At 43.2% G+C, this 24,340-nt stretch overlaps 1 protein-coding gene across 2 annotated transcripts in view; it reads right to left on the bottom strand.

Annotated features, from left to right (window-relative positions):
* SMAD2 (SMAD family member 2) overlaps positions 1-17,429 on the bottom strand; it is a 57,514-nt gene extending 40,085 nt beyond the window's left edge. For both annotated transcript variants that reach the window (XM_086628663.1, XM_086628664.1), the window contains exons 1-2: positions 17,394-17,429; positions 5,459-5,751 (exon numbers count right to left, since the gene is read on the bottom strand). In XM_086628663.1, the coding sequence (XP_086484789.1) occupies positions 5,459-5,694 (236 nt within the window). In that variant the 5' untranslated portion in view covers positions 5,695-5,751; positions 17,394-17,429. The remainder of the gene's footprint in view (positions 1-5,458; positions 5,752-17,393) is intronic.
* Positions 17,430-24,340: the final 6,911 nt, after the last annotated feature.

Here is a 24,340-nt window from a genome sequence, read left to right as displayed (position 1 = left end):
TCCGCCAGGCAGCTCTCCAGCCACTCTTCCCCGAGCCTATAGTGATGCTTGGGGTTTTTACACCCCAAGTGAAGGACTCTGCACTTGGCCTTATTAAAGCTCACGCCATTGGCCTCAGCCCAACGATCCAGGCTGTTCAAATCCCTCTGAAGGGCCTCCCTACCCTCGAGCAGATCGGCACAGCCTCCTAGAATGGTGTCGTCCACAAACTTACTGAGGGTACATTCAATCCCCTCATCCAGGTCATTGATAAAGATGTTAAACAGAACTGGACCCAGCACTGAGCCCTGGGGAACCCCACTGGTGACCGGCCTCCAGCCGGATTTAGCCCCATTTACCACCACTCTTTGGGCCCGGCCATCCAGCCAGTTTTTAACCCAAAGGAGGGTGTGCCTATCCAGGCCAGCAGTGACCAGTTTTGCAACCAGAACACTGAGAGACTGTATTGAAAGCTTTACTGAGGTCAAGGAAAACTACATCCACAGCCCTTCCCTCGTCAACCAGGCGGGTCACCCCATCATAGAAGGTGATCAGGTTTGATTGGCAAGACCTGCCCTTCATAAACCCATGTTGACTGGGCCTGATCACCCGGTTAACCTGTATGTGCTCATTAATAGCACTCAGGATAACCTGTTCCATGACTTTGCCCGTCACCGAGGTCAGGCTGACAGGCCTGTAGTTCCCCGGATCCTCCTTCCGCCCTTTTTTGTACATGGGGGTAACATCTGCCAGCCTCCAGTCCAGCGGAACTTCCCCAGTGAGCCAAGACTGCCCAAAGATAATGGACAGGGGTTTGGCAATGACATCCACCAGGACTCTGAGGTGGATATCATCAGGCCCCATAGACTTGTGGGCATCCAGTTGGTGAAGCAGATCCTTGACCCGTTCCTCTTGGATCACAGGAGCTTCGATTTGCTCTCCCTCCCTGCTCTCCGACACCATAGGCCAGCTCACCTGGGAACTACTGACCTTATTATTAAAGATTGAGGCAAAGAAGGCATTAAGGACCTCAGCCTTGTGTCCTCATCACTAGTGACTAACGTACCCCCTGTGTCCAGTAGGGGCTGGAGGTGATCTTTAGCCCTCCTTTTGTTATTAATGTATTTATAGAAGGACTTTTTGTTGTTCTTTACAGAGTAGGCTAGTCTAAGTTCCAGTTGGGCTTTTGCCCCCCTGATTAGGGCATGTAGGGAGATAACTTCCTCCCTGGACACCTGCCCATTCTTCCAAGACTTATAGACTTCCCATTTTCTTTTGAGGTGTTCCCAAATCTCCTTGGTCATCCAAGCTGGTTTTCTACCCCGGCGGCTCGATTCCCGGCACACAGGGACAGCTCGCTCCTGTGCCTCCAGAATTTCCTTTTTGAGGAGTAACCAGCCCTCCTGCGTCCCCTTACCCTTGAGAGCTGTCTCCCATTGGACTTTATTAACCAGACTTCTAAACAGCCCAAAGTCAGCTCTCCCAAAGTCCAGCTTGGCCGTTTTAGTGTTCCCCCTCCTAACTTCCCCTAGAATTAAGAATTCTATTATCTCATGGTCACTATGCCCAGGCGTCCTCCAACCATCACATCTCCCATGAGACCTTCTCTGTTCACAAACAGCAGGTCTAGGGGAGCACCTTCTCTAGTCAGTTCACTGACCAGTTGTGATAGGAAGTTATCCTCCAACTACATACAGTTGCTACATTACCCAAACGTTAGCATGGAAGCAGAATTCAACATGTGACACAGATGTACCCAGTTACAGCTCAGGAAGGACACAGTCAGTTCTGCATTACTTTTCAGATATGTATGCTCTAGAGGAACAAAAGACATCACACAGGAGTCTGAACTCAATGCTTCCCTTCCCCTAGCTTTTTTTCAAATTTTAAAAACAAAGAAGCTACAACAGCCCACGTCAACATTATCCCAAACCTACTCCAGTTAAACTCCGCTATTAGTTGTACATTATCAGGCATTTTGCAAAAGCAACTGCGTTTTGGTAAGTCTTGTTTAAAAGGAGGAAGAAGAAAGACAAAGCACACCTATAACTCTTTATAAGACAGGAAAACCACACAGCTGATCACATCAAAAAACTGGGACACTGAAACTAGTGATTTGTGTTTCCTTACTTTGGATTGCAAGACCCTGTATACTGTCACCACTGAAATAACTTTTTAAATAATGAAGATAAGACTATGAATACACCAGTTGACTATTCACCACATGGCATGGTTTGTTTTGCTAAAAGACCTGGATTTTAGTTAGCAGTAACTACAAAGCATTTATTTCAACAAAACAATCCATGCTAGTTAGGAGGAAACTGCTCCGTTCGAAGATGACATATAAATGAATGCTCATGCTCTGTTTCTTCACTGACTGCTTTTTGTGCTCCATTTGTGTGAAAACTGCAAGGGAAAGCACAACGACGGGATCTCAAATTCTACCGAATTCATTACATGTTTTAGAAAAGTGAACTCACGTGCCAACATTTAGTTTCAGGATACACAGGGATTATGAGATTAGAATCCCACTGGCTTGCGGAGAGGATTCAGCAAGATAACTACAAATTACTTAGAGGGCTAGTGTCAAAAGGACCTCTGTACTTATTTAGCCTCTGCTCTAGATTACTGACCCACTTATGAAGAGCTAAGCACCCCTGCTGTGTGATGCCAACACCCACTCCATCTGTTTGCTTCTGCTTTCTCAGAACCCCTATTAGTCCGTGTAAGAAGTTGTGTTAATTACTACATGAGCAGCTTTTGCACAGTACACACAGTATCAGCCTCACTTACTACGTGGTCACCTTGACAAACAGCACCATCCTAATCGCAGCAGGATTACCAAGGACATACAATAAGCATATGCAGGTTTCTGAAGAGGCAATTTAATTCCAACTTTTGTCCAAGCTGCTCTCAGCTTTGAAAAAAGCTTGTAGGTGTTTACTTGTTTGGCGTTTCAATGATGAAAAAGTATAGTAAAGTGCTGTACTGAACTCCTTGGAAATCTTCAAGGGGACCAGAAACTTGTAAAATCACAACTGAAACCTCTGTTCAGGGAGGGAATAATGCAAGGGTTTCAAACAGAACCATCCCACAACACTTGTCAATATCTGTACTGAGTTAAACAGTATTAATAATTAAATCTAGTTAAAAAAAAAAAATCACACAAAACCAAACACAAAAACTCTCTCCAAGCAGAACAACGTTTGGAAAGTTAGCCCCTGTCACATCAGAACTGCATTTCAGCAGCTTAGCACCTCAAACTTCCTGCTAACTAGGAAAAAAAAAAGTTTCTTCAAATTCAGCATTTTATTTTTTGTCCCTGGTCATCTACAGATCTTTAAGACATTCACTAAAGTGGGTCTCAAGCAGCAGTTTCATTAGTTTATTAAATCTGAAGGCAAGAATCTTCACAAGTTGTTACAGCACTGAGTTGACATTTGTTCTTTCTTGGGAACCCGGACTTCTGCTGTCAAAGTGAAATAGTATCAACAGTCCAAAAGCCAACTATGAAACTCAAGAATTCTGTATAACACTGCTGGCAACCTTGACATCATCTTGCCCCTTAACACCAAAGCCATTTCTTAGTTCAATTTTAAACCTTGTGTAATAGGCGACAGCACTCTAAGAGCTAGCTACCAGCTTACTCCCAAGGTAGACAAGAAATGTAGAACCTAAGTCCAGTCCTTTTCACAGCTGACTGGGGGACAGAGGAGAACACTACATCACAGCCCAGCAAGATCTGATGGTCACAACATGGAGGCTATACAGAGTATAACAGAGCTTTGCAGTCTGTTTTGAAGAATCATTTACTATCTCTACTTCAACACAAACGGTGATGGAGCAGGAGGAGATACTCAAAGTAGACTAGGAAAACAATGGCATCAGCATACTGTTGTATCTTCTAACATCATCTTCAAAATTAAATTTAGACAACTGTTCTTCCGCAGTAGCAATATTTACTGCCCCAGCATCCCTGCAGGAGAGCTCTAGGAAGTCTCTCTAGGATCTCTGAAAGTTACATACACATTTTACATCATGTAAATGGCATATTTAGCTTCTGTCATATGAAACGCCTTCCAATAGAGAATTCTGTCTTTGTCATGGTAAAGACTTGCTAAATACATCGAGTCATCTCATGTCAAATCAAGAAATACATATCCCTACAGATTCCAATCTTAGTCTACTGATGTACACTAAGACAAGAAAGTTCTTATATTTTATTTCTAACTGTTTTCCAGCTGGCAAAAAGAAGAAAGTAGAAGGGAAACCCAGAAAATTTTGGGACTACTCTAGGGAAAAAAAATAAAAGCAGAGGGCCGTATTAGAAACAAAATGTGAACAGAACAGAGAGAACAGAATTAAAGTAGTCATTCATTCAAAGCACACTCGTGATTTTCCCAAAAAGCTGTGTCAAATCTAAAAGAGAATGCTAAAACCATTATCAGGTAACAGCTGTAACACATGCGATATATGGAAATCATTACTGACACCAGTCAAATCTAATTTTCTCTATGATTAATACAAACTTTAAAAGCAGCTGGGATGAATGTGCTAACACAGAAATTAATGTCATAAACCAGATGCAGCTTCCCTCCCCCAGAAATTAAGTATCAAGGGGCTAAGTGCCCAGAATGTACTTCTGCCACCAGATCCTCTAACTTTTTCATAGAAAAACACCTGTGAAGTGACTTGATACTTATGTCACACATAATGAGCTTACACATGCACCTTAGTGGGACTTCTGTACAACGTGAATCGAGAGCAGACTGCATTATACTTACAAACATAACCCTTGCCTCTTGCACAGCAGTTGCTATGAATTAAGTTGAGAAAGTTAAAGGGGTAGAATGCAAGTCGTTCACCTAAACGTATACACGTATCAGGAGCAGAAGAGCAGTTCTAGGAATACTCCATATTATTAAATATAAAGCACTTTCATTAACCAATAACAAATAATAATTACAGTAAATAAACTGGTCTTCGGACAATCTGCCTCCAAAGATAAAATTTCCCTTCAGAAGGGAGAATGGATGCAGCTTGTACAACTTCAATGAAACTACCAAATACAACTGACAGTAATGACTGAAGTGTTGACCAAGGAAAAACTAGTCTTTTTTTTAAGTGGAAGTGTAGGTTCAAGTATGCCCCTCTGATTATAGACAGGGTTATTAAATAAAAGCATAAGGCAGTGCTTCAAACTAAGAGCTGTGCTAGGCACCACCAGAATACATATAAATCAGTATCTGCGTAGTTACAAAATCGAAATGTAAAGTTATTATTAGAAACCGTGACTTTACAAAGCATGTGATTCAGTTGTAAGCAAGCACTATGTAAAATCAAAATAGATTTTAAAGAACTTTTAAAGAATCAAAAGCATGCAACTGATTTTTTAAGTCGTTTGTTCACAGGATAGCCTAAACATCCATGTAGTCATTTCTTAAGTGGTTGTAACAGTTTCAAATACAACAGCACTTACCTTGGTATTGTCACGCATTTTGTGTTGCAATTCTGAGTGGTAATTGCCTTCTCGAGCTCATCCAGCTGTCCAGTTTTCTTTAGCTTCTTGACCAAGCTTTTCACTGCTTTTTCACACCACTTTTCCTCCTGACCGTTCTGCTCACCACCACCAGCCCCTCCAGAGCCACCAGCAGATTTTTTCCACCCCAGAAGTCTCTTCACAACTGGTGGAGTGAATGGCAATATGGATGACATGACTTTCACCAGACAGAACACTCAGCAAGCAATAAATTAGAGATTCCCGTCTGATCCCTAAAAACACAAACCAAAACAGACACATTAGCACCAAGGTTTCACATAATGTAAGTATCTTGCTTAGGACTTTTGGAACTAGATGATCTTTAAGGTCCCTTCCAACCCAAACCATTCTATGACTTTTCATTACCAAATGCCATGGGACACTGCATCCCAAAACAAGTCAGATATTAGTCCAGAAGTAGTCTGCATCATGGTTAGGTACCTCATCACTAAAGTCAAAATGCAAGTTTGCTGCTGACTCTTCAACAGCTAGCACAGACTAAGGTCACTGCTGGATTAGACATCCAGTTTTTCCTCAAGTCTTTCCTGACTGAAATCAACTCCAGAAAATAAAGTAGTTAACTTGAGTCTATCTTTGCAGCTAGGTTGGCTGGTTTTAGTCATTTATTGAATTTCTCCATGAGTTACTGACAAATTGCATACACATACATGCATGTTCTGCCTGTCTCCAAATCAATTTAGCAAGGAAAATTGTGTTTGGAATGTCATTCAGTCATTACAGCTTGATAGGATTCTTCCAACAGCTAGCCATTTCACCAGCCTTTTCTCATTTTGTTTCTCATGTTTGAAATAACCACCAATTCTTGTTCCACTGGGGACACTGATTTGAAGTTCCCTTCTAAGTTTGGTAATAAGCTTATCCCCATCTTTCAATCTAGAGTCCAATGGCCCACAGATAATGAATATTCTCAACTGACAGTACTTAAAATCATCAAGTTTTTCAAATTTCATTAAAGGATATTTAGAATCTTAGTTTGCAGGCACCTGAGTAGTAGAACTATCTGTTTTCAATTTTGATAGCCTTTCAGTATCAAATACCTGACCAAGATGTTTATTTAAAACGAAAGAATAGAAGGGATGCTTAACTTGGGCTATGTTCAGCATTCACTGTAATCTGCACTTCAAATCATTTAAAAGAGAAATGATAATCATTTAGAAAAATAAAATCTTGGTTTTGCAGCTTCTATTAGGCTAGTTTTAGGTATCAAAACATAAGCCCCAAATCAACTGCATTATTTCAGGCAGAGAGCTTTTAGAAATTGCTTGAGGACGTAATGGTACAGATTGAAGTAAAGAACATCCTTATTTCCAGACAGCAAATGGGTATTTGAACTCCAGAAAGTTACTTTATTTACAACCTGTATAAGTTAGTTCAGTCAGCTGAAAACACCTGGTTTTAGCTAAGAGCTTTTACCTTCAAGCTACTCAATGTGAGCTTTCAAGGCAGCTTATGTGCCTCCCCATCCTGTACAGGCAAATGCCTCACTACTACCCAAAATATACCAACTTCATCTTATTCAAACCTCCTATCTGCCAAACAGTTGATTCAGGATATTTCAGGCTACAGTATGGCTAATTTATGCCTTGTTAAGTATTTGCAGTTTCAGTGAGAACCAACAAGTCAACAAACATAAACTACATCCTACAGGTAATCTTAAATCGTAACTTTTCAACTTCCACAGAACAGAACATTCAGTAAGAATGACATTCCAGTTTCAACTAAATTATACCTCCACAAATCAGTTTCTGAGAGCACCTAAATACAGGAGTGAAGCAAGCATTGTAGTTTTCTGAGGTCACAGAGACAGAGGTTCCAATCGACAGGGACTCAAGATTAACACTGGTAACTTCACGCAAGTCATTCAAAATAATTTATCCTAAATCAAAATAATTTATCCTAAATCAAAATAATTTATCCTAAATCAGAGAATCATACAACAGTTTGGGTTGGAAGGAACCTTTAAAAGTCATCTAATCCAAGCCCCTGCCATGGGCAGGGAAACCCTCCACTACACCAGGTTGCCCAAAGCCTCATCCAACCTGGCCTTGAACACTTCCAGGGATGGGGCAGCCACAGCTTCTCTGGGCAACTTGTTCAGTGTTTCATCACCCTCATCATAAAAAATTCCTTCCTTATATCGAATCTCAGTCTCCACTCTTTCAGTTTAAAACCATTGCTCCTGGTCCTGTCAGTAGAGGCCTTGGTAAAAAGCAAAAGCATTCATTTTCACACAAGACTACAACATGAAAAGAACTTTCATGCTTTCAATAATGTTACATTATTACAGAATTGTCCCCAATACTTCAGACTGCAGGATCTGCAGGTTGCAAAAGCACTGCACTGGAGCCCTGGCTGCAGCAAACAAGAAAAACAAACTCAATATCCAAATTTTCAAATTCAACACTGACTAGGACACTCAGGGTAGAGTTTCATAGGATGCCAAACCAATGCAACAGCTTCCTCCCCCAGGAAGCCTGTGTCTCCTTCCTTTATTTCCTATGGCACCACCACTACCTCTGCACCAAGGCTAACACCTTTCCACAAAGGCTCTGCTAGTAACCAAGTAGAAATTGATCAAGCTTGGGGTTTTTTGCTGAGTTAGTTCTCTTTCAGGTTAACAAGTTGCACTGGCTCACACATGGTTCCGTAAGTACTCCCGCTGACACCAGGTGAGTTACAGGAACATGGATGGAGGACTCCAGCCCCAGCCTTCAACAGCAGTGTTAGCACTGACTGCATTGCTAGAAACGCAACCCAGGCATGTACTTTAACTCGGATCACTTATTTTGGTGGCAAAGCCAAATTAAGCAGTCTTACTCCCTTTTCCACATGTTCTGAACTGTTTGCAGACCTGGGAGTGAAATATATTAAATCCCTAATCCAGTACACTGGGCAGCTCCAGAGATCAAACGGGAGGCTTGCGTGGCCACTGCTGTTTTAAGAAAAACTCTCACACTAGGTTTCTGAAACAGGGAACAGTAGTCACTCTGAGCTTCCTAAAAAGACTTCAACATTTGAGCAAGGCCAACATCAGATGCTTCAGAGCGTAGGCAAGAAACTCAAAAAGACCAAACCAAAGAAAATGGTCTCTTTTGCTGCAAAGATGCCATTTTGAACACCAGCTATTGACGGTGTAATATCTGAACATTAAATGCAATGCTGACAAATACAGACAACCGAGTACTAGTATCATTGCTTATCCACACACCAATTCTTCTCCCATTTATGGAGCTCGCTGGCACATAATATATGCATTTCCTGTTCTTTAGCTTCAAATTTGACACCTTTCAATGCCTCAGAACACTCCTTTGATTGTCAGCCTCACAAAACACACACTTCAGTAGTGTCTCATTTATGACCAAGGTAAATTGCCTATTATTCCAGGCCCTCTACACATCCTCAATGTTTTTATCCAATTTTTCAGCTTTACAATACCCCTCGTGATGATGCATTCAGCTTTGCAGTATTCTGTCCCTTAAGACGCAAAACTGATCTATATAACATTTTCTGTATTCTCTGGTGCTTTATGTTTTTTTAAACTAAGATTTGACTTTCTGCTTCAAATGCACATTGAGTGATTTCAGTCTTGTAGCAGGGAAGACTTCGGAAACCCCATACATTTCAGTTTGTGTTCATATTTGAACTCTCACACTATTTTGACATACTCAAGAGGCAAAAAAAAAAAAAAATATTTTCCCATTTCCAAAAGACCGTCAGTTCAGACCTAACTAATCAGAAATTTCCAGACATCATACTTAGTTTTAACCAGTCCCCTTACAGACATTTGGTCATCCAGTTTATGTAGAAGCACAGGCTGATTTGCAACTCCCGTGAAAATTAGCCCTTTTTAAAAAAAAAATAAAACCATACAAAGGGACATGCTTAAAGAGCCCTTTATTACAATGATTACTGCATCTTAGCAGCTATTAAAAAAAACCCCACTCAACATGCACCACAGCTGCAGACTAAGAGTCTGAGAGGCTTAAATAATTTCTTCCTGCTAGCTATTGGCTATTGTTTTGCCATGCCAGGGATTTGACAGGAGTATCAATCAGAATTTCACTAAGTTATTCCAGTAGTGGCCCCGTCTCTTCAAAGACTGAGCAGAGAGAATGTGACACAAGTAGGACAGGACTTCATTCCGCTTAATATGCCAGCTGATTGTGATGAGTTCTCATAGGATAACATTTCAGCCAGCTTAATTTATGCAAAAGTGGCACTCTGCTCCAGGCCTAGAGGAGGCACTGCAAAGCACACGGCATGGTTTTTCTGAGAATTCTGAGAAATTTCAATGAATGCAAATTACGTAAAGGAAAAGCGGCAATAAAGAAGTCAGTAAGAAATACCCTACTGAGTCAGAAGAGTGGTGCATCTGGCCCAGTGCTCCGTCCCTAAAGGTGTCAAAAGGATACTCAAATAAAGCACATGAACTTGCCTGTTTTGTGTAGCCCGTTTGCCTCATAATTCTTCAGCATCTGAAACTGCTACAGCAGGAAATTAAAGGCTACATGCCTACCTGTACCCTTTAGCAGCCTTTTATGGACCTGCTGTCCACAAATTCATCTAATCACCTTTTAACCCACCTCCACAACCTCTTGTGGCAGAGAGCACCAGAGTTTAACTGTCCACTGTCTAAAGAAGTGCTTTTAGCTGTTCTAATTCGATCTCTTCCTCATGTCAGAAAGTGGCCCTTGTTCCACCACTGCGAGCTTGGCTGAAGAACTCTTTGTATTCATCTCATCCACAAGCTTCACGATTCTGTACATTTGAATCACGTCTCTCCCTCAAACAGAGGACTATCAGCCTTTTGTCACAAAGAAAGTATCGGAACACAGCTCATACAGTTTGGGAAGCTCCTATGGGCAGATGCCAAAAGCCTGAAAATTTTACTACTTCGATTAACTTACAAGTACTTGAAGACATCCCAAAAGGACTGATCTAAAGACCACAGAAAAATTGTATCAGTCTATAGGTATCTCTTCACTTATCTTATCATATTATCCTAAAGCTGTCAACATTATAATTAAAATTAAAAGTACAAAGACAAAAATCTACACCTCATGAGGAATATGGAGATAGAAAGTAGAGAACATTTTGCTGCTGAACGTCTGGCAGGAGGCCAAGCAAAAAGGAGGAGCTCTACATTTGTATTGAGTTCCATCTGTATCCACCTAGACAGTCTCAGACACCATGTTTATACCAATGGGTTTAGAATTCACTGTTGCAGCTCATTTTTGACCAGCAAATCCCATTTCAATTCAGCAGCTGTAACTTTTGCCTTCAAATTGATACAGTAACATAAAGAGCTTTGGTCGTGGTTCCTAAAGAACCATCCTCTCATACACTGTCACTGTAGACACTAGACTCTTGCTAAAAACACTCCTCCAGTCTTTTTCCTTCTACACTTTCTTCATCCACAAAAAGATATAAAATGCTTTTTCCCCAACAGCACCCAGAAAACAATCTTTGCCAACACTGCAAGAAACATTTCCAAATTGATAAAATGGCTACAGATTAAATACATGCTAAACACGTAATATCTCTTCTTTCCTGCATTATAGTTTTTGTGATTTCCTTGTAGTCTACAGTCAATCATCTCCAAAAACTGAGTGCTCACTCACAGCCTTTGCTTTTAAGGACTTTAAATGTGCTTTGTCACTGCTTATTCTTCACGTCATCTCTCCTTTTTTCACTCTCCTCTACTGAGGCTTAACATCATAGCCCAAATCTGATCTTTTACCTTCCTGTGTACTATTCCCACTACAAAACACCAACATACTGGGACTCTGTGCGTAACGGCAAAGAGATTTTCAAGACCTCTTTCTGAGCTCAACTATAGTTGAACTATTAGTACCAAGGCAGCAGTGTGATACGGAGCAGAAAAAGCTTCCACTGTTTCATCCCCTTCCAAATTCTCTATATTACTCCTTAAAACTGCAGCTTTGTATACTCAAGGAGTACTAACTTTGTTGCTGAGAGAGGTACAAGTGTTCCTTTAGACTGCTAGAACATGAGGACCACATGTTGTTACTCCCAACAGATTAACACTGGAAAATTTACAAATTGCCCAGTTTTGGTGGTATTTGTTTTGTCTCTGCCCCTGTAGTATATCTCTGCTTCCTGATGCACACATGCTTCTATAGTTGGTCAAACAGTATCATAGTTGGCAACTTTTAAAGTCACAGTTTGAGTCATGTCTGCTATTATTCCATTCTACTGAGCTTCTCTGGAAGAAGTATTAAATATTAAGCCCGTGATCCCAGCAATAATTAAGCATAAAAGATGAAGAACACCTTCAGGGCAGCATGCTACCAGACTAAAATCTTCAAAGGAAATTTTCCTTTCCTGAGTGTCTGGAACATACTATAAACACATTGGTGCTACCAAAAATATCAAGTGATTTCTGGTTAATTTATTCTAAAGCCTTACGCAACATATTTCATATCAGTCTGCTTATTCATCTTAAACTCGAAATAAAGAAATCTGATCTCTCCTGGTTTTACTAGAAGTATTCTGGCTTAGAGGAATTTCATTTGCGAGAGCTCTTCTGGAATAAAGACGACAGAAGTTAAGCTTCGGAGGAAAGAAGATCGAGGAAAATAATTTGTGGCATTTGAGAAAGAGTCTACAAGTTAATTTCCTCCTTATTTTAGTCCCTTCTTTGTGACTTTTTAAAAGGCGCTTTTTTTTTTTTCATTAATCCTGGAATTTGGACAAGATTCTTTATCAATTTCACCAAGTTCTCAACGTTTCAGATTTTTCAGAAGAGGAGGGAATATTCACCCTTTCCTTTCACATGCATCCCTGTGATATTAGTGGCTTCAAGATACGGTAACATTAATTGAAGCATAGTCTATTTAAGGCAGTATCAAGATCTTATGTCAGGCTGAACACTACTGGGAGCTGAAGTTTTAAAGGACGCAGCTTATTCAGTACTGCATATGTCTCCTATGTTAATCCAAAGTCATTTAAGACTCAGAGAAATGATAAAACAAGTATTTCATCTTGCATTGAACATACGCAGAACAAAACTAATTTATGATTTGCTTCTGGATCCTTTAGGCTGTGTTATTCCAAACGACAAGGAGACAGTTTATTCTCAGCGGAATCTGAGAAAGTTCTCCCCAATGTTAAATGATCTTAACTCGCAGGAAACCTGAGTTCTGCAAGAAGTTCAAGCTAAAATCAAAGCCAGACTTTTGCCTTTCAGATAGAATACACTCTAGTTAAAGCACTCAGTGGAACAGAGAAGACATTTCACTACCTCTGTAGCACCCACGACCCCTCCAAAAACTACCTTTGAGACTCCAGAAGGGCTAATTCTTTCTTCTTCCTTCACAAACGCGTGTTAAAGAGACCTGGTTTTGTCATACTGCTGTCACATAGACACTTTTCTGAAGAACAACCACATGAGAAAGTGAGATGGTGCCCGTCCTTCTCTCCTCGCATTCAGGTCAGAGCAGGACAGCTTCAAGTATTGCCTTACAGGGTTTTGGGTGTTTGGGGCTTTTTGCTTGGGGGAGAGTGGAGGTGGGGAGCTGAGAGAAGGGGAATCCAGCCCTACCGAGCAATGCCCTCAGATCCACCCCCCAGTTCAGCTTTTCAGCCAATTAAGCCAGCAGTGGGGAGTGGCTCTGAAGAGCTCCCTTCCAAGGGGCTCCATCTGGACCGCAGCTCCATCTGGCCAGCTCCCAGGCCAAAGCTCCAAGACATAAAGCCAAGGCCCTGATTCAGCTTTGACACAAGCAGAAGTTCAAGGCGGGCTGCTTGTGGTCTGGGGAGACAGGAGCAAAGAAAATTCTTCCCCTAGGTCAGCTCTAGAATGCGGATTTTGTAACATGCCTATATAGAGAATCAATTTACACGTTAATTTTTAAATTTATTACGCTCCAGTATTGCAATGCATCTTGAAACTCTGCACAACTGTATTATCTTTATACAGCTCACTGAAAACAGAATTACCCATCTACTTTGAAAGTAGATATTTCTCCTCTCACTCATTTCATGAAGTTTGATTATGAATCAAATAAGAAAACCCATGTTTCTCACACACAGAACTAAAATAAACATGATCACGACGTTTTGAAAGCTTCAGAAGCTGTATTTTTCTTCAATTGCTAAGGACTACTGCGAATGACAGATGAATGTAGCAATGAAAAACTATCACTATTAGAAAAATCAGCACGCTATGTAACACATGCGTTCACGGTATACTAAAACTGCACGCAGCTGGAGACACGAGAAAGAAGATATGTTAATTTTACTGACCTTTGATTAAACCACTAATAGGACCAATGTATTTCAGCAACTCTCTTAGAATTACAAATGAGGAAAATTACCGCAAGGGCAGTCCCCCAATCCACCTGTCTCTGCAAAGCAGCAAACTTCTTCCACTTACTTGTTATTATGAACAACCTCACAGCATTACTCCTGAAAAGATCTTAACAGCCCTAGAAAAGCACTGAAGGAGCACTCCAAAGCACAGCAGTTCAAGCCCTTCTCACCTCGTCTGTTTTGACAAAAATTTTCCATGTGTAACAGGCAAGTGTGGGTTTTGCTGCCTTAGAAAATAAATGCTCCTAGGCTGAATTTGGCAGGAATATTCACAGAACTGGTTATCAGGTACATAGGTACCCAATTCAGTTTTTATCTGTGTAGCTTAGCAGCTTTTCCACTTTGTTAAACCACAAACAACTGCATTTAACAATTAGTTAATGCAAGTTCACTTTCAATACAGGCCTAATGTTCTTCAAACAGGCCAGCCCCGCCACCCCCTTGATAAGCAGAGTTCACTCTACACCGAAAAGTATCTTATGTTAAGCTCATATTGCTCCAGCGTAATTAAATCAAACTTGAGCCCCAGACTAAACTGATAGGAGACCCAGGAACCGCTCTCTCGCAGTGTCTTCTTGGTCTTACTTCACACCACAGCTGTCAAACACACGTAATCATAATTAAATGCCATCCGGAACGAAGCCTTTCTGTTCCTAACACAGTTTCTCTACTGGAAGTGGGCAGCAATGTTCAGGAAGGTTTTCTGTAGCAGCCAATTTCTTCTAGCCCAGAGAGTATTGAACACAGGGCTGCCTGTACTCTCCATTCTATTACAAAAAACTAATCCCATCGCATGACCTGCAGCAATTCAGTTTAACAAATCAACAATTACAAATATTTTGGCAAAGTAAGCTTAGGTATTGTTTGCCTCTCGGCACAGTTCACAACCAGTTTGTGGCTTTATCATAAAAGTCATTAAATCCAATCTGAAAAGCAGAATTTACAGCTCACTTAGCAAGTCAGGCCCATAAATGGATGCTTTCAATTACAGGGCATTTACATACACAATCATTAACGCAGCACTGAATACATCCGAAAACTCCAGAACACTTTTTATAGTAATTAAAAGTTTGCGTACTGCTCTTTATACAAAGAAAACTTAAGAATTCTCTTCACTCTCAAGCAGAGCTCAGATTCATTGTTATCCAGAACCTACCACAAAGCCTGTTCTCCCAGTACTTTTGTGGGAAAGGGATTAGAGAGATGGAAACAAATTTTGGTTTTGAAAGTTGCTCTCGGCAGCAGATATTTTTTTGAGCTCAGATAAACTCAATTGTATCAACTGGTGCTCAACAGTTCTGAAAGATCAGGTGGAACAGGAAGACAGATGAGGACCCAGGCACACCTTTCATTTGGGGATTCACTGTGTAATTCAAACTTACTTGATTTCGTTCACAAATCTGGCTTCTGGGTGGAGGAAAAGAAGAGATCAGTTAACTGATTTTTTTAACCTCATTTTTTCAACTGTGTTGCTCTTTTTATCATCAAACAGAACCTCAGCAAAGCTGACAAATTCTTCTCCAAGATTATATTACACACACGCAGCTCCTTCCATAGAGAAAACTGGATCTTCAATCACTTTTGGTCGTTTCGGTGACCATCGGTGTAGTCTGAGTTCAACCCACACGACTGCAGAACAACAATTGACTATTAAACAGCCCAATATCGTGTTAAATATGTTCTTAGACTCATATTTGAGTTAAGTTTAAACCACTTTAAATGATATTCGGCCTTTCTTCTTTTTAAGGGCATTTGAAACTGCAGTCTTTCATCATGATAGTGCTAAACAAACGGGAGGAAGGTACTTCAAATATCTCCCCTTTATTTATATTGTCATTCTCCTTTAATCCCCTACAGTTTGTAAACGCTCCAGTTTTAAAGCTACACCTCAGAACAAGCACGCACACCAAAAAAAAGAAAAAAAAAAATCTACTCATGCACCACACAAGCTCCAACGCTGCAATAAAGCACAAGAAAGCCCAACCAGTGACCTTGTTCTGCTGAGACGCCTTCTGCCTAAAGAACAAGATGGGGTTTTTTTCAGTCTGGAGAACAGAGCAAAGACTAAGCGGTCTCTCACTTCAGACTGCAGCCCCCACAGATACCATGTCATGAATCAGTTTCAAAGTACAGCTCTCCAGGCTAAGAGAGGAACACTTAAGAACTGGCAAACCTGCCGTTATGTGCGGCCTCCTAATAAGCTGTCATTATAAACGTCTTGCTACAGATGGAACCTGACTCATTTACAACCATGAACTGTGATAACAGGAGTTCTACATCCAATAGACACACGTTGCAGATCCATTTTCAGAAATACTTGCTTGGTAAATCCAGTAAGCAAAGCGTTTTCCTTAATGCTATCCACTTGTTTGTAAAACACTTGAAAAAAGCACAACGCACATTTGGGGGTTTTTTTTTGGTCAAAAACTGTGATGGACAACCAAAAAGACGTGATACCAGCCTGCAGCCTGAATCCCAGCTGTTCAATTCAACAGCTCTCCAACACTATCACAAGGGCTCTTCACCCACGCCCACCCACTTTTTTTCCTTATTTCCCCAGAGCGAGGACGAAAAGACCGTCCTGTGTCACGCTTTTTCTCTTCCCCTCTGCTCCCCACAAAAAAAAAAATACAAGCAGGAACTCTACAACTCTGCAGTTAACACCAACTACTCGCATTTATCACAACGCAGCTTCTCCCACGTGCTTATCTAGGCAGATGAAACACTTAACAGGTTATGTTTGTTTACATCTCGCAATGCACAGGCAGCTACACCACTAAAACCAGTGCCGTGCAGGAAACCTCTAATCTCAATTCACGTGTACGTGTTTCACGCAGGCAGCGCGTATTTCCCATCCACGGCTCCGCACTAGGAGGGGAACAGACAAAAGGGCACTGGCCGAGGCGATGCCGTGCAATCCTAAACACTTCTTTGCGACTTGCTCCTAACTTTCTCCACCACCCCGGCAGGAAGTTTTTGCACACCTGATCTCTGCAAGAAAAAAAAAAAAAAAAAAATCGGGCGGAGGTGGGGGGGGAAAGGAAGGAGAAGCACAACTTTTTTTTTTTTTTTCCCGCCCCTCACCACCCCCCCCCCCCCCCCCCTCACTACACACACACGGGAGGCACAAGCCGGCCCTTCCCACCCTCCGCCGCCCGCGTCGGGAGCCATTCCGGCGTGTGGGCGGCGGGGGGCTGACAGCGACCTCCCCTCCCTGCCCCCTCACCCCGCTTCCCCTCACACGCACCCAGCGACCCGCAGCCGGGAGCCGGCCCCCCAAGCCCCGGGCCGCCGCCGCCGGGGCCCACCGCCGCCTTCAGCGCCGGCCGCGTCCCACCACAACAAAGGGGGAGGCGGGCGTGGGGAGGCGCCCCCGTCCCCCGCCGGGACCAGGCCCGGCCCCGCTCTCTCCCGCAGCCCGTACACAGCCGGCAGGACGCCCCTTCCCGCGGAGCGGCCGCCCGCCGCCCCTCTCCCGCCGCGCGGCCGGGCCGCCCGCCGAAACCGCCCCGGGACCAACCTCTTCCTCAGCGAGCTGCGCGGCCGCCCTCCTCCCTCAACGCTGCCTTCCCCCTCTGCGCGCCCGCCCTCCCCGCGCCCATTGGCTTCGGGCGTGCCCAGCCCCCCCCACACGGTGGGCGGAGGGGCAGCGCATTGGCTAAGCAGTCCGTCACTTGAGAAAAAGCGGGCAAGGATTGGGTAGCGGGTGAGGCGGTCCGGCCCACGCTGCCGATTGGCGGATTGGGCCGCCAATCGAGTGCCGGCAGCGGAAAAAAAAAAAAGAGCGAAACATCAAAAAAAAAAAAAAAAAGAGACGAGAGGCGAAGGGACACAGCGCGGTGTGGGCGGGGCGGCGCGGCGCCGCTGATTGGCCACGCCGGCTGTCACTCGCTGCCCCACGCGGCCGCTAGGGGCGGTCGATCGGGAAAAGCGAAGCGGAGCGGAGGTTTGAGTGACGCGCAGGCGCGCAGCTGCGCTGGCGCAGCTGCCAGACCCCGTCACCTTCCGCCAGAAAAAGTAGTGCGCTCCCTCTTCTTGGGCGTTACCTCAGGGACACCCCAGAGCCTGCCTGGCTCCCCTCTGCCAGCCGCTGCCCGCACCAGCCCCGGGGTCAGCGGCTCCGAAGAAAGCGAGTTTTCCCCTCCTGTTGCTCTTTTTTTTTTTTTTTTTTTTTTTGCCATTGCCAGCGCGCTCCCCAAAGCCTCGGTGGGTTTAAGTAGGTTTATTTGGGGTTTCTTTGTGTGAAACCATCTGTTCCCGCTTTGCTGTAAGCCTGTTGGAGATGTTCTGGGTTGGTTTGGGTTTTTTTTTTGCTTCCGCTTTTTGATGCTTTTCCTTATTCCCCCCTCCATGTATCTCAGCTGCAGGCCACTTCTCTTACACCTGAGGTCACATCCCACCAGCTTGCTTTCCAGAGACACGCTCCTCTTCCAGACTCAGTTTCTGCGCTTGGTGTTGTGATTGAACCTCTTGGGCACGTATCCCATCTCAACAGGCTTGGTATTCCCAGGAGCCAGGTGAGGCACCTCTCCCATCATTTAGCCCTTTTGGCGGAATGGTAGATGTGGACCTGCAGAAATCTCCCTCTTGCCTCATCTGTCCTTAGATTTTCGCAGCTTGAAGCAGACGCGCAGCTTATTCATTTTTGTTGTTGTTGTTGTTGTTGTGTTTTTCCCTCAGTTCCATCAGTTTGAGGCAAAAGCTGGTCATGAAATAGTCACGAAAGCAAAACGGAGAAGAGACCTGCTGCAGACAATGCAGAGCTGCTAACAGATCACCGTCGTGTTTCTGAAAGATAAGCAGGAGTTCCAGGCACGTTGTACCTGGAAGCAGATGCAGGCTGTTCAGCCAGCCCAGCGCTTGCTTTGTGGACATTTCGCTGCATTCAGAGAGAATTTGCTCTATGAGCAGTAAGTTAATTAAGCTCAGTTTTTCTGTGGATTTGTCTCAGACATCCCCTTCACCTCCCCGCTGCAATAAATCCACAGTCCCCTCTGCTCTTACATCCCCAAGGTTGACTTCTCATACATCCAAAGCTCCCTTCTATGTCCCCAACCTACTTTTATTGGCTTGCCATCTGGGCACGGAGCAGCACGTGCTATGGCTGGTTCGGGGCTATGCGTGTGCTGGCTGGCCAGCTGCCCACCATTTCTCTACTGCCAAGGAAGCCAAAGAGTGCTGATAAGGGCTGAGCTTTCTCTGCCTTTCTCCTGGGCAAAGCACTAACAAGGTTTTTTTTTCCTTTCTAATGAAGCCGCTGTTTGCTGTGAAACTTGACAGACCTCATGTTTCCAAAAGCTCTGCCTCTCTCTTAGGTTTGGTTGAAACAGGTCAAAAGGTTGACAAGCTTATACTGGGAAACACTGGCAAAAAAAACAGCCCAACACTTGCATAAACCTCCTTTCTTTAGGAAAGGAAGTTGCAAGCAGCAGGAGAAATAAAGCAAATGGAAGAAGGCAGCATCGGGGCTGCAAATCACAGACCCCGGAAGTTACCCGAGAAGCATGTTTGCCGTGGAGAAGCCGGGCAAGATGTGCATCTGCAACTTAAACACCGCTGTAGAAAAGGCTCCCAGTCACACACCTGCGACTGCAGAAGTAGTACCTGATTTGGTAAAAACAAAGAAACAGCAAAACTCAGTCCCTGATACCAAAGCTGGGTGTTGCTAGGTTCTGTTAACTAAACCGTGTCGCTCAGCGCATTTTGGACATGAGCAGTTAGGTACAGGTGGTTGATGGTCCCATTTGGATTTGAACCTGTGGTGAAAGAGGATCAGCATCTCTCGCCAGGTGTGCTGCTAACGTGTGTCAGCAGGATCAACGTCCTCACAAACAGCGTTCTCGTACAGAGAGAAACAGCGCAGTGGTGTTTCACAGTCACCTGTCTGCTAGAAAGAGCAAGAGAAATCATAGAATCATAGAATCATAGAATCGTTAGGGTTGGAAGGGACCTTAAAGATCATCTAGTTCCAACCCCCCTGCCATGGGCAGGGACACCCTCCACTACACCAGGTTGCTCAGAGCCCCATCCAACCTGGCCTTGAACACTTCCAGAATAATCTAAGATCTAAAGAAAACACGATGAAACGGTAGCTGGCCACACTGTGCTACCAAGAATACACGTTGACTTGCCAAAGGCTGTGACCACATCCCCTAAGAGGTACAAGAAACACGACACCAGCATCAGATAACTTCAAAGACACCTAGGATTTCTAAATGACCCCATGCTATTAGATATCACTACGTGAAGGTGGAGATGAGCGTGAAGTGCAGTGCCAGGAAGGCAGGGCTTGGAGGTAGAGCGCATAGTTTTTGTGTTGAGGTCGTTATTACCAATACGTCAACATGATCTGTTGAACTGACAGAAAAAAGAACAAAAAAAGTAGTGCTTTGAGCAGAGCTGCAATACAAAACGATCAGCCAATGTGTTCAAGGCAGGAAATAATGTATGACAAAAACGATGGTAAATCCGTGGAGAACCACTGCTAGATGCTTCCGGATTTCTTATCTCATTCTATTGAAGCACTAGCATATACTTCAAGAAGCGCTTTGTCTCTTACATCAGTGACCAGAGTGCTGCTTCCCTGCTTACTGTAAGTGCCTTTTGAGCACATTTTCTCTCTAAACTTAGGTGAGGGTAGCTTTCATCATCCACAAATAGGCAAAAGATTATGAAAGAGAGAACGGCACACAGAGGACCTGGGTCTGGAAACTGCGAAAGGGACAGATTCTCTTTCATGCCGCGTTACTTCATGGCCAAATGGCATGAGAGCAGCCTTTCCACCCATGGCATTGCAGGACCGCCTGCCGCAGGGGCGAACAGCGCAACGCTTGCGAAGAACCCCCCTCCGTGTAGGTAACAGCATGTTCAAGGCAAGGCTGGATGAGGTTTTGGGCAACCTGGTGTAGTGGAGGGTGTCCCTGCCCATAGCAGGGGGGTTGGAACTGGATGATCTTTGAGGTCCCTTCCAACCCAAACCATTCCATGATTCTATGCACCACTCCTCTGGCATTGAGATGGTGTCTCCCTGAGCCTCAGAGCGTTACATACGGGCTTAAACCACTTCTCCTCGTATCGTGTGAAGTTTGTAAGCAGCTTCACACTGTGTCATTTCTTCTGGCAGCGCGAAGAGGGTTAAAGAGGAAACCACACTGTGCTTTTCCCATCACATAATGAGGAGCATGTCAGTGGGTTTTCAAGACGACTAACTGCTGGCGTGCTCTCCAAACAGGCATTACATTAAAGTGACTAGAGAAGAGCCTTAACATCATAAATGAAAAGGAAGCTATTGCATGGGGCATAAAAATCTCCAAAATGAATAGGCACTTCTACTCAGTCATACCAGCATATAGTAGATTAAATATGTGCAAAGGGCCAAGTACTCCTCAAACTTTAAAAAACCCTGCAGCTTAAGACTGGAAGTAACAGTAAAATACATAAAAAGGCATTTCATATTTCTCATCTTCTATTTATCTTTTCAGTAATGAAATTTCTGTGAAATGTTGAAACTCAAATCTGTTCACTACCTCTTCTGAAATGCAGAAGTATGTTTCCAATATTACATAAATCGCTGTCGTTTCAGACTGGGCTGTTAGGAGCCTTCAAAGCAAAGCAGAAAAAAAAAAAGGAAACAGTCCCACAGTGCAAAAAAAAAAAAAGACAGCCCTTAATGTAAGCCTGCTGTTTCTGTCTTATACTCTTGTCAAAGTGGACTTAGGAAGTAACTAGTATTCAAAAAAATGTGCTAAAAGCAAAGATGTGCCTTCCTGACCCATCGTAGTACAAACTGGTTGTTGTATATGTTATAAAGTGCATTACATTTATCAGATGGGATGGAGTTGGACAGTAATCCTTAAAAGTGACATCTCCTGCAAGAAATTAATAGCGCACTGAGAAGATATATGTATCTGCTCACATTCCTCATTTACGCTGATATTTCTATTCTAATACATTCTTCGTTTAATTCTGATAAGTAAATGATTTAACTGCCTTAACTTGTCGTAATTCCTAGTAGTGCCTAGTTGCACATAAACTCCGTTGCCCTGAGTAACCAAAAGCAGAGTGAGTTAGGAGAGACAACTTTGGCATGGTCAGACAAACACTTGAGTTTTGAATCTCTTGCTGCATTGACTCGCTTGACTTTGCGCTGAAATGGATCGGGAGCTTCCGTGCAATCTTGCTACAGGAAAATCCCGAAGGCCCGGATCCATCTAGGGAGCTTGGGTAGCTCAGATGCAATCATGGATGTTGTACATAAGCTCGGTGAACTCAAATTTCGTGCTCGTCTCCTGGCTTCAAAGCCTCAGTTTTGCACCTAGCTGTAGGTGTGGTCAGCCACCGCCGAGGAACGGTTAATTTCTTACGCTGCTTGAATTCAAAAGAGTTTTGGTTTTAATTAGGCTTGGCTGGCAGTGGAGCTTGCAGTTACGCAGACCACAAAGCCTCTGAGATGGTTTTGCAGGTCCAGCAGCACTTCGCTGCTCCCTCCCGAGGTAAGGAGGAGCTCCCTGAGGACCCGTTTGGACATACCGCCTCCGCTTACTGCTAGCTGGGGGATGTCCACCCTCAGTTGTCAGTAGCCGCCAAAGCTGGCTTTGCTTTCCTCTCTATTCCTGATTTTTATGGACTAGAAACATTTCATATTGTCAGCATTTCTGTTTTTGCTCGGGTTATCCCTCTGTCTCTTCTTATTGTTCCAGATACTGCACCATTCGTATGCCTACGTCCTTTATTTTGGATTAGTTGAAGTTGATTAGAAACACATTTATGCTAACCCCAAATAAGCCGTCATTAAAGTGAAATAGCCTTGTTTACAAAGAGATTTACACAAGTTTATCTTTATTGACCGAAATAAACAACGTTAATTTGTGAGTAGGCCTGGGGGACAATAACTTTGTTTCTGAATTAATGGTGGGCCCTGGTCCAGCAAGGATTTGTGTAAATGTTTAAATCTATGCAGTGAATAAGCCAGCCGAAGTCAGTGGGATCAGTCACAGGAACAAAACTAAGCATAAAAGCAAACCTTGGTGTGATTAATTTTTGTATCATCCTTATTTTCTTTTTCTGTTTGCTTTTCCCAGCAAGCTGAAATTAATTCATTACAGTGAAATCTGCGAAATAAGAAAAATAGTTTGTGCCTCCCTAGGAAGGATCAAAATAAACCAATTTATGCTGTGATCGGTTATTGCAATACAGTCTGTTTCTGTTTTACACTGTGTAAGATGCACTATGCTAATTAAGCATATGTTTGTATAGATTAGTCTCAATGAGATTTACCCCAGTTTTCTACACCATCTGTGCAAGATTGGTAGCCCAGTTGGAAGTGATCTCTGTGTATGTTGTCTATATTAGTTGTTGATGAAGTGTTTAGAATCCTTTGAGGTAAACGTTTTCTTTCTGTTATTATTGGTCTTGCAAAGATTTAGTTACAGACCTTGAACATTCTTTTTGTGCCTTCAAAAACTAGTGATTTATGACAGCATCATTTAAAAAGTTATTGTTATTCTGATGGACAGAATAGATCAAGCAAGAATTCAAAGAACCTGAAAAATCCTTTCTTGCTTAGTTTTATTTAGAGATATAAAACATGTATTACTGTTACGCGGGTGAGGGTATCACCAAATAAAAATGTTGCCATAATCAAAAATTAGACCTTAAAAATATGCTGGGACTTTATCATCACAAAACTGTCATGTTGTTTATTTCTGCTCTTGGCATTTATCATGATGAATAACCAATGCAAAAAAATATCTATCCTTCTTCTAACAACGCTTGAAGCCAACTGGTAGCTTTTTCTGTGTAATCCACAGGGAAGTCTGTGTTGGAGCCTTCATCCCCAGCACTCCGCACTACCGGGAAGAGAGGCTGACTTCTTTGGGGTGATGGAGCTCTTTACTCTGGACAGCCATGGCGTGACACTGTGACATCCATTGTAATTACAGAGGATGTTGGGGAGGAAACTCAAGGAGTCATCCCTGCCTCTGCTGTTTGGTGTAAGAGTCAGCTGTTTGTGTCCTCCTCCGGCTTGGGATCAAGCCGATGCAAGAAGCTGGTGCAGGGCACGTGTCCTCCCTCTCTCAGTGCAGCAAAACCTACTCTCTGCAAAAATAAGTTTTGCCCTATTGTACTTAGGAAGTGCCTTTCTGGCAATACAGACCAGCTTCTCACCAGTATGTGGGAGGATACTGTCCTGACAACATGTTCTGGCTGCAGGATTTAAGGCACTGAGAGGTTAAGAATCAACATTTTACCAGAGTCTTCAAATTTATGACTCAGGTGGACCATTACAACCATCTACTCTGTGTTACTCGTTTCAAAGGCCAAGTAATTTTTTTCCCCAGAGTCCTTTTTCGAGCTTATAGCCTTTTCAGCTCTGAGCTATTGCATCAGCCATGGAAAAGGCAGCTGGACTCCGATTACGAACCTGCGGTGGGAGGGATCCACCAACTGCCTGCTAAGTTGATGTGG

This window comes from Tauraco erythrolophus, chromosome Z, assembly GCF_009769465.1.
Source record: "Tauraco erythrolophus isolate bTauEry1 chromosome Z, bTauEry1.pri, whole genome shotgun sequence".
NCBI lineage: Eukaryota > Metazoa > Chordata > Aves > Musophagiformes > Musophagidae > Tauraco > Tauraco erythrolophus.
This window is presented reverse-complemented; position numbering and strand designations above follow the sequence as displayed.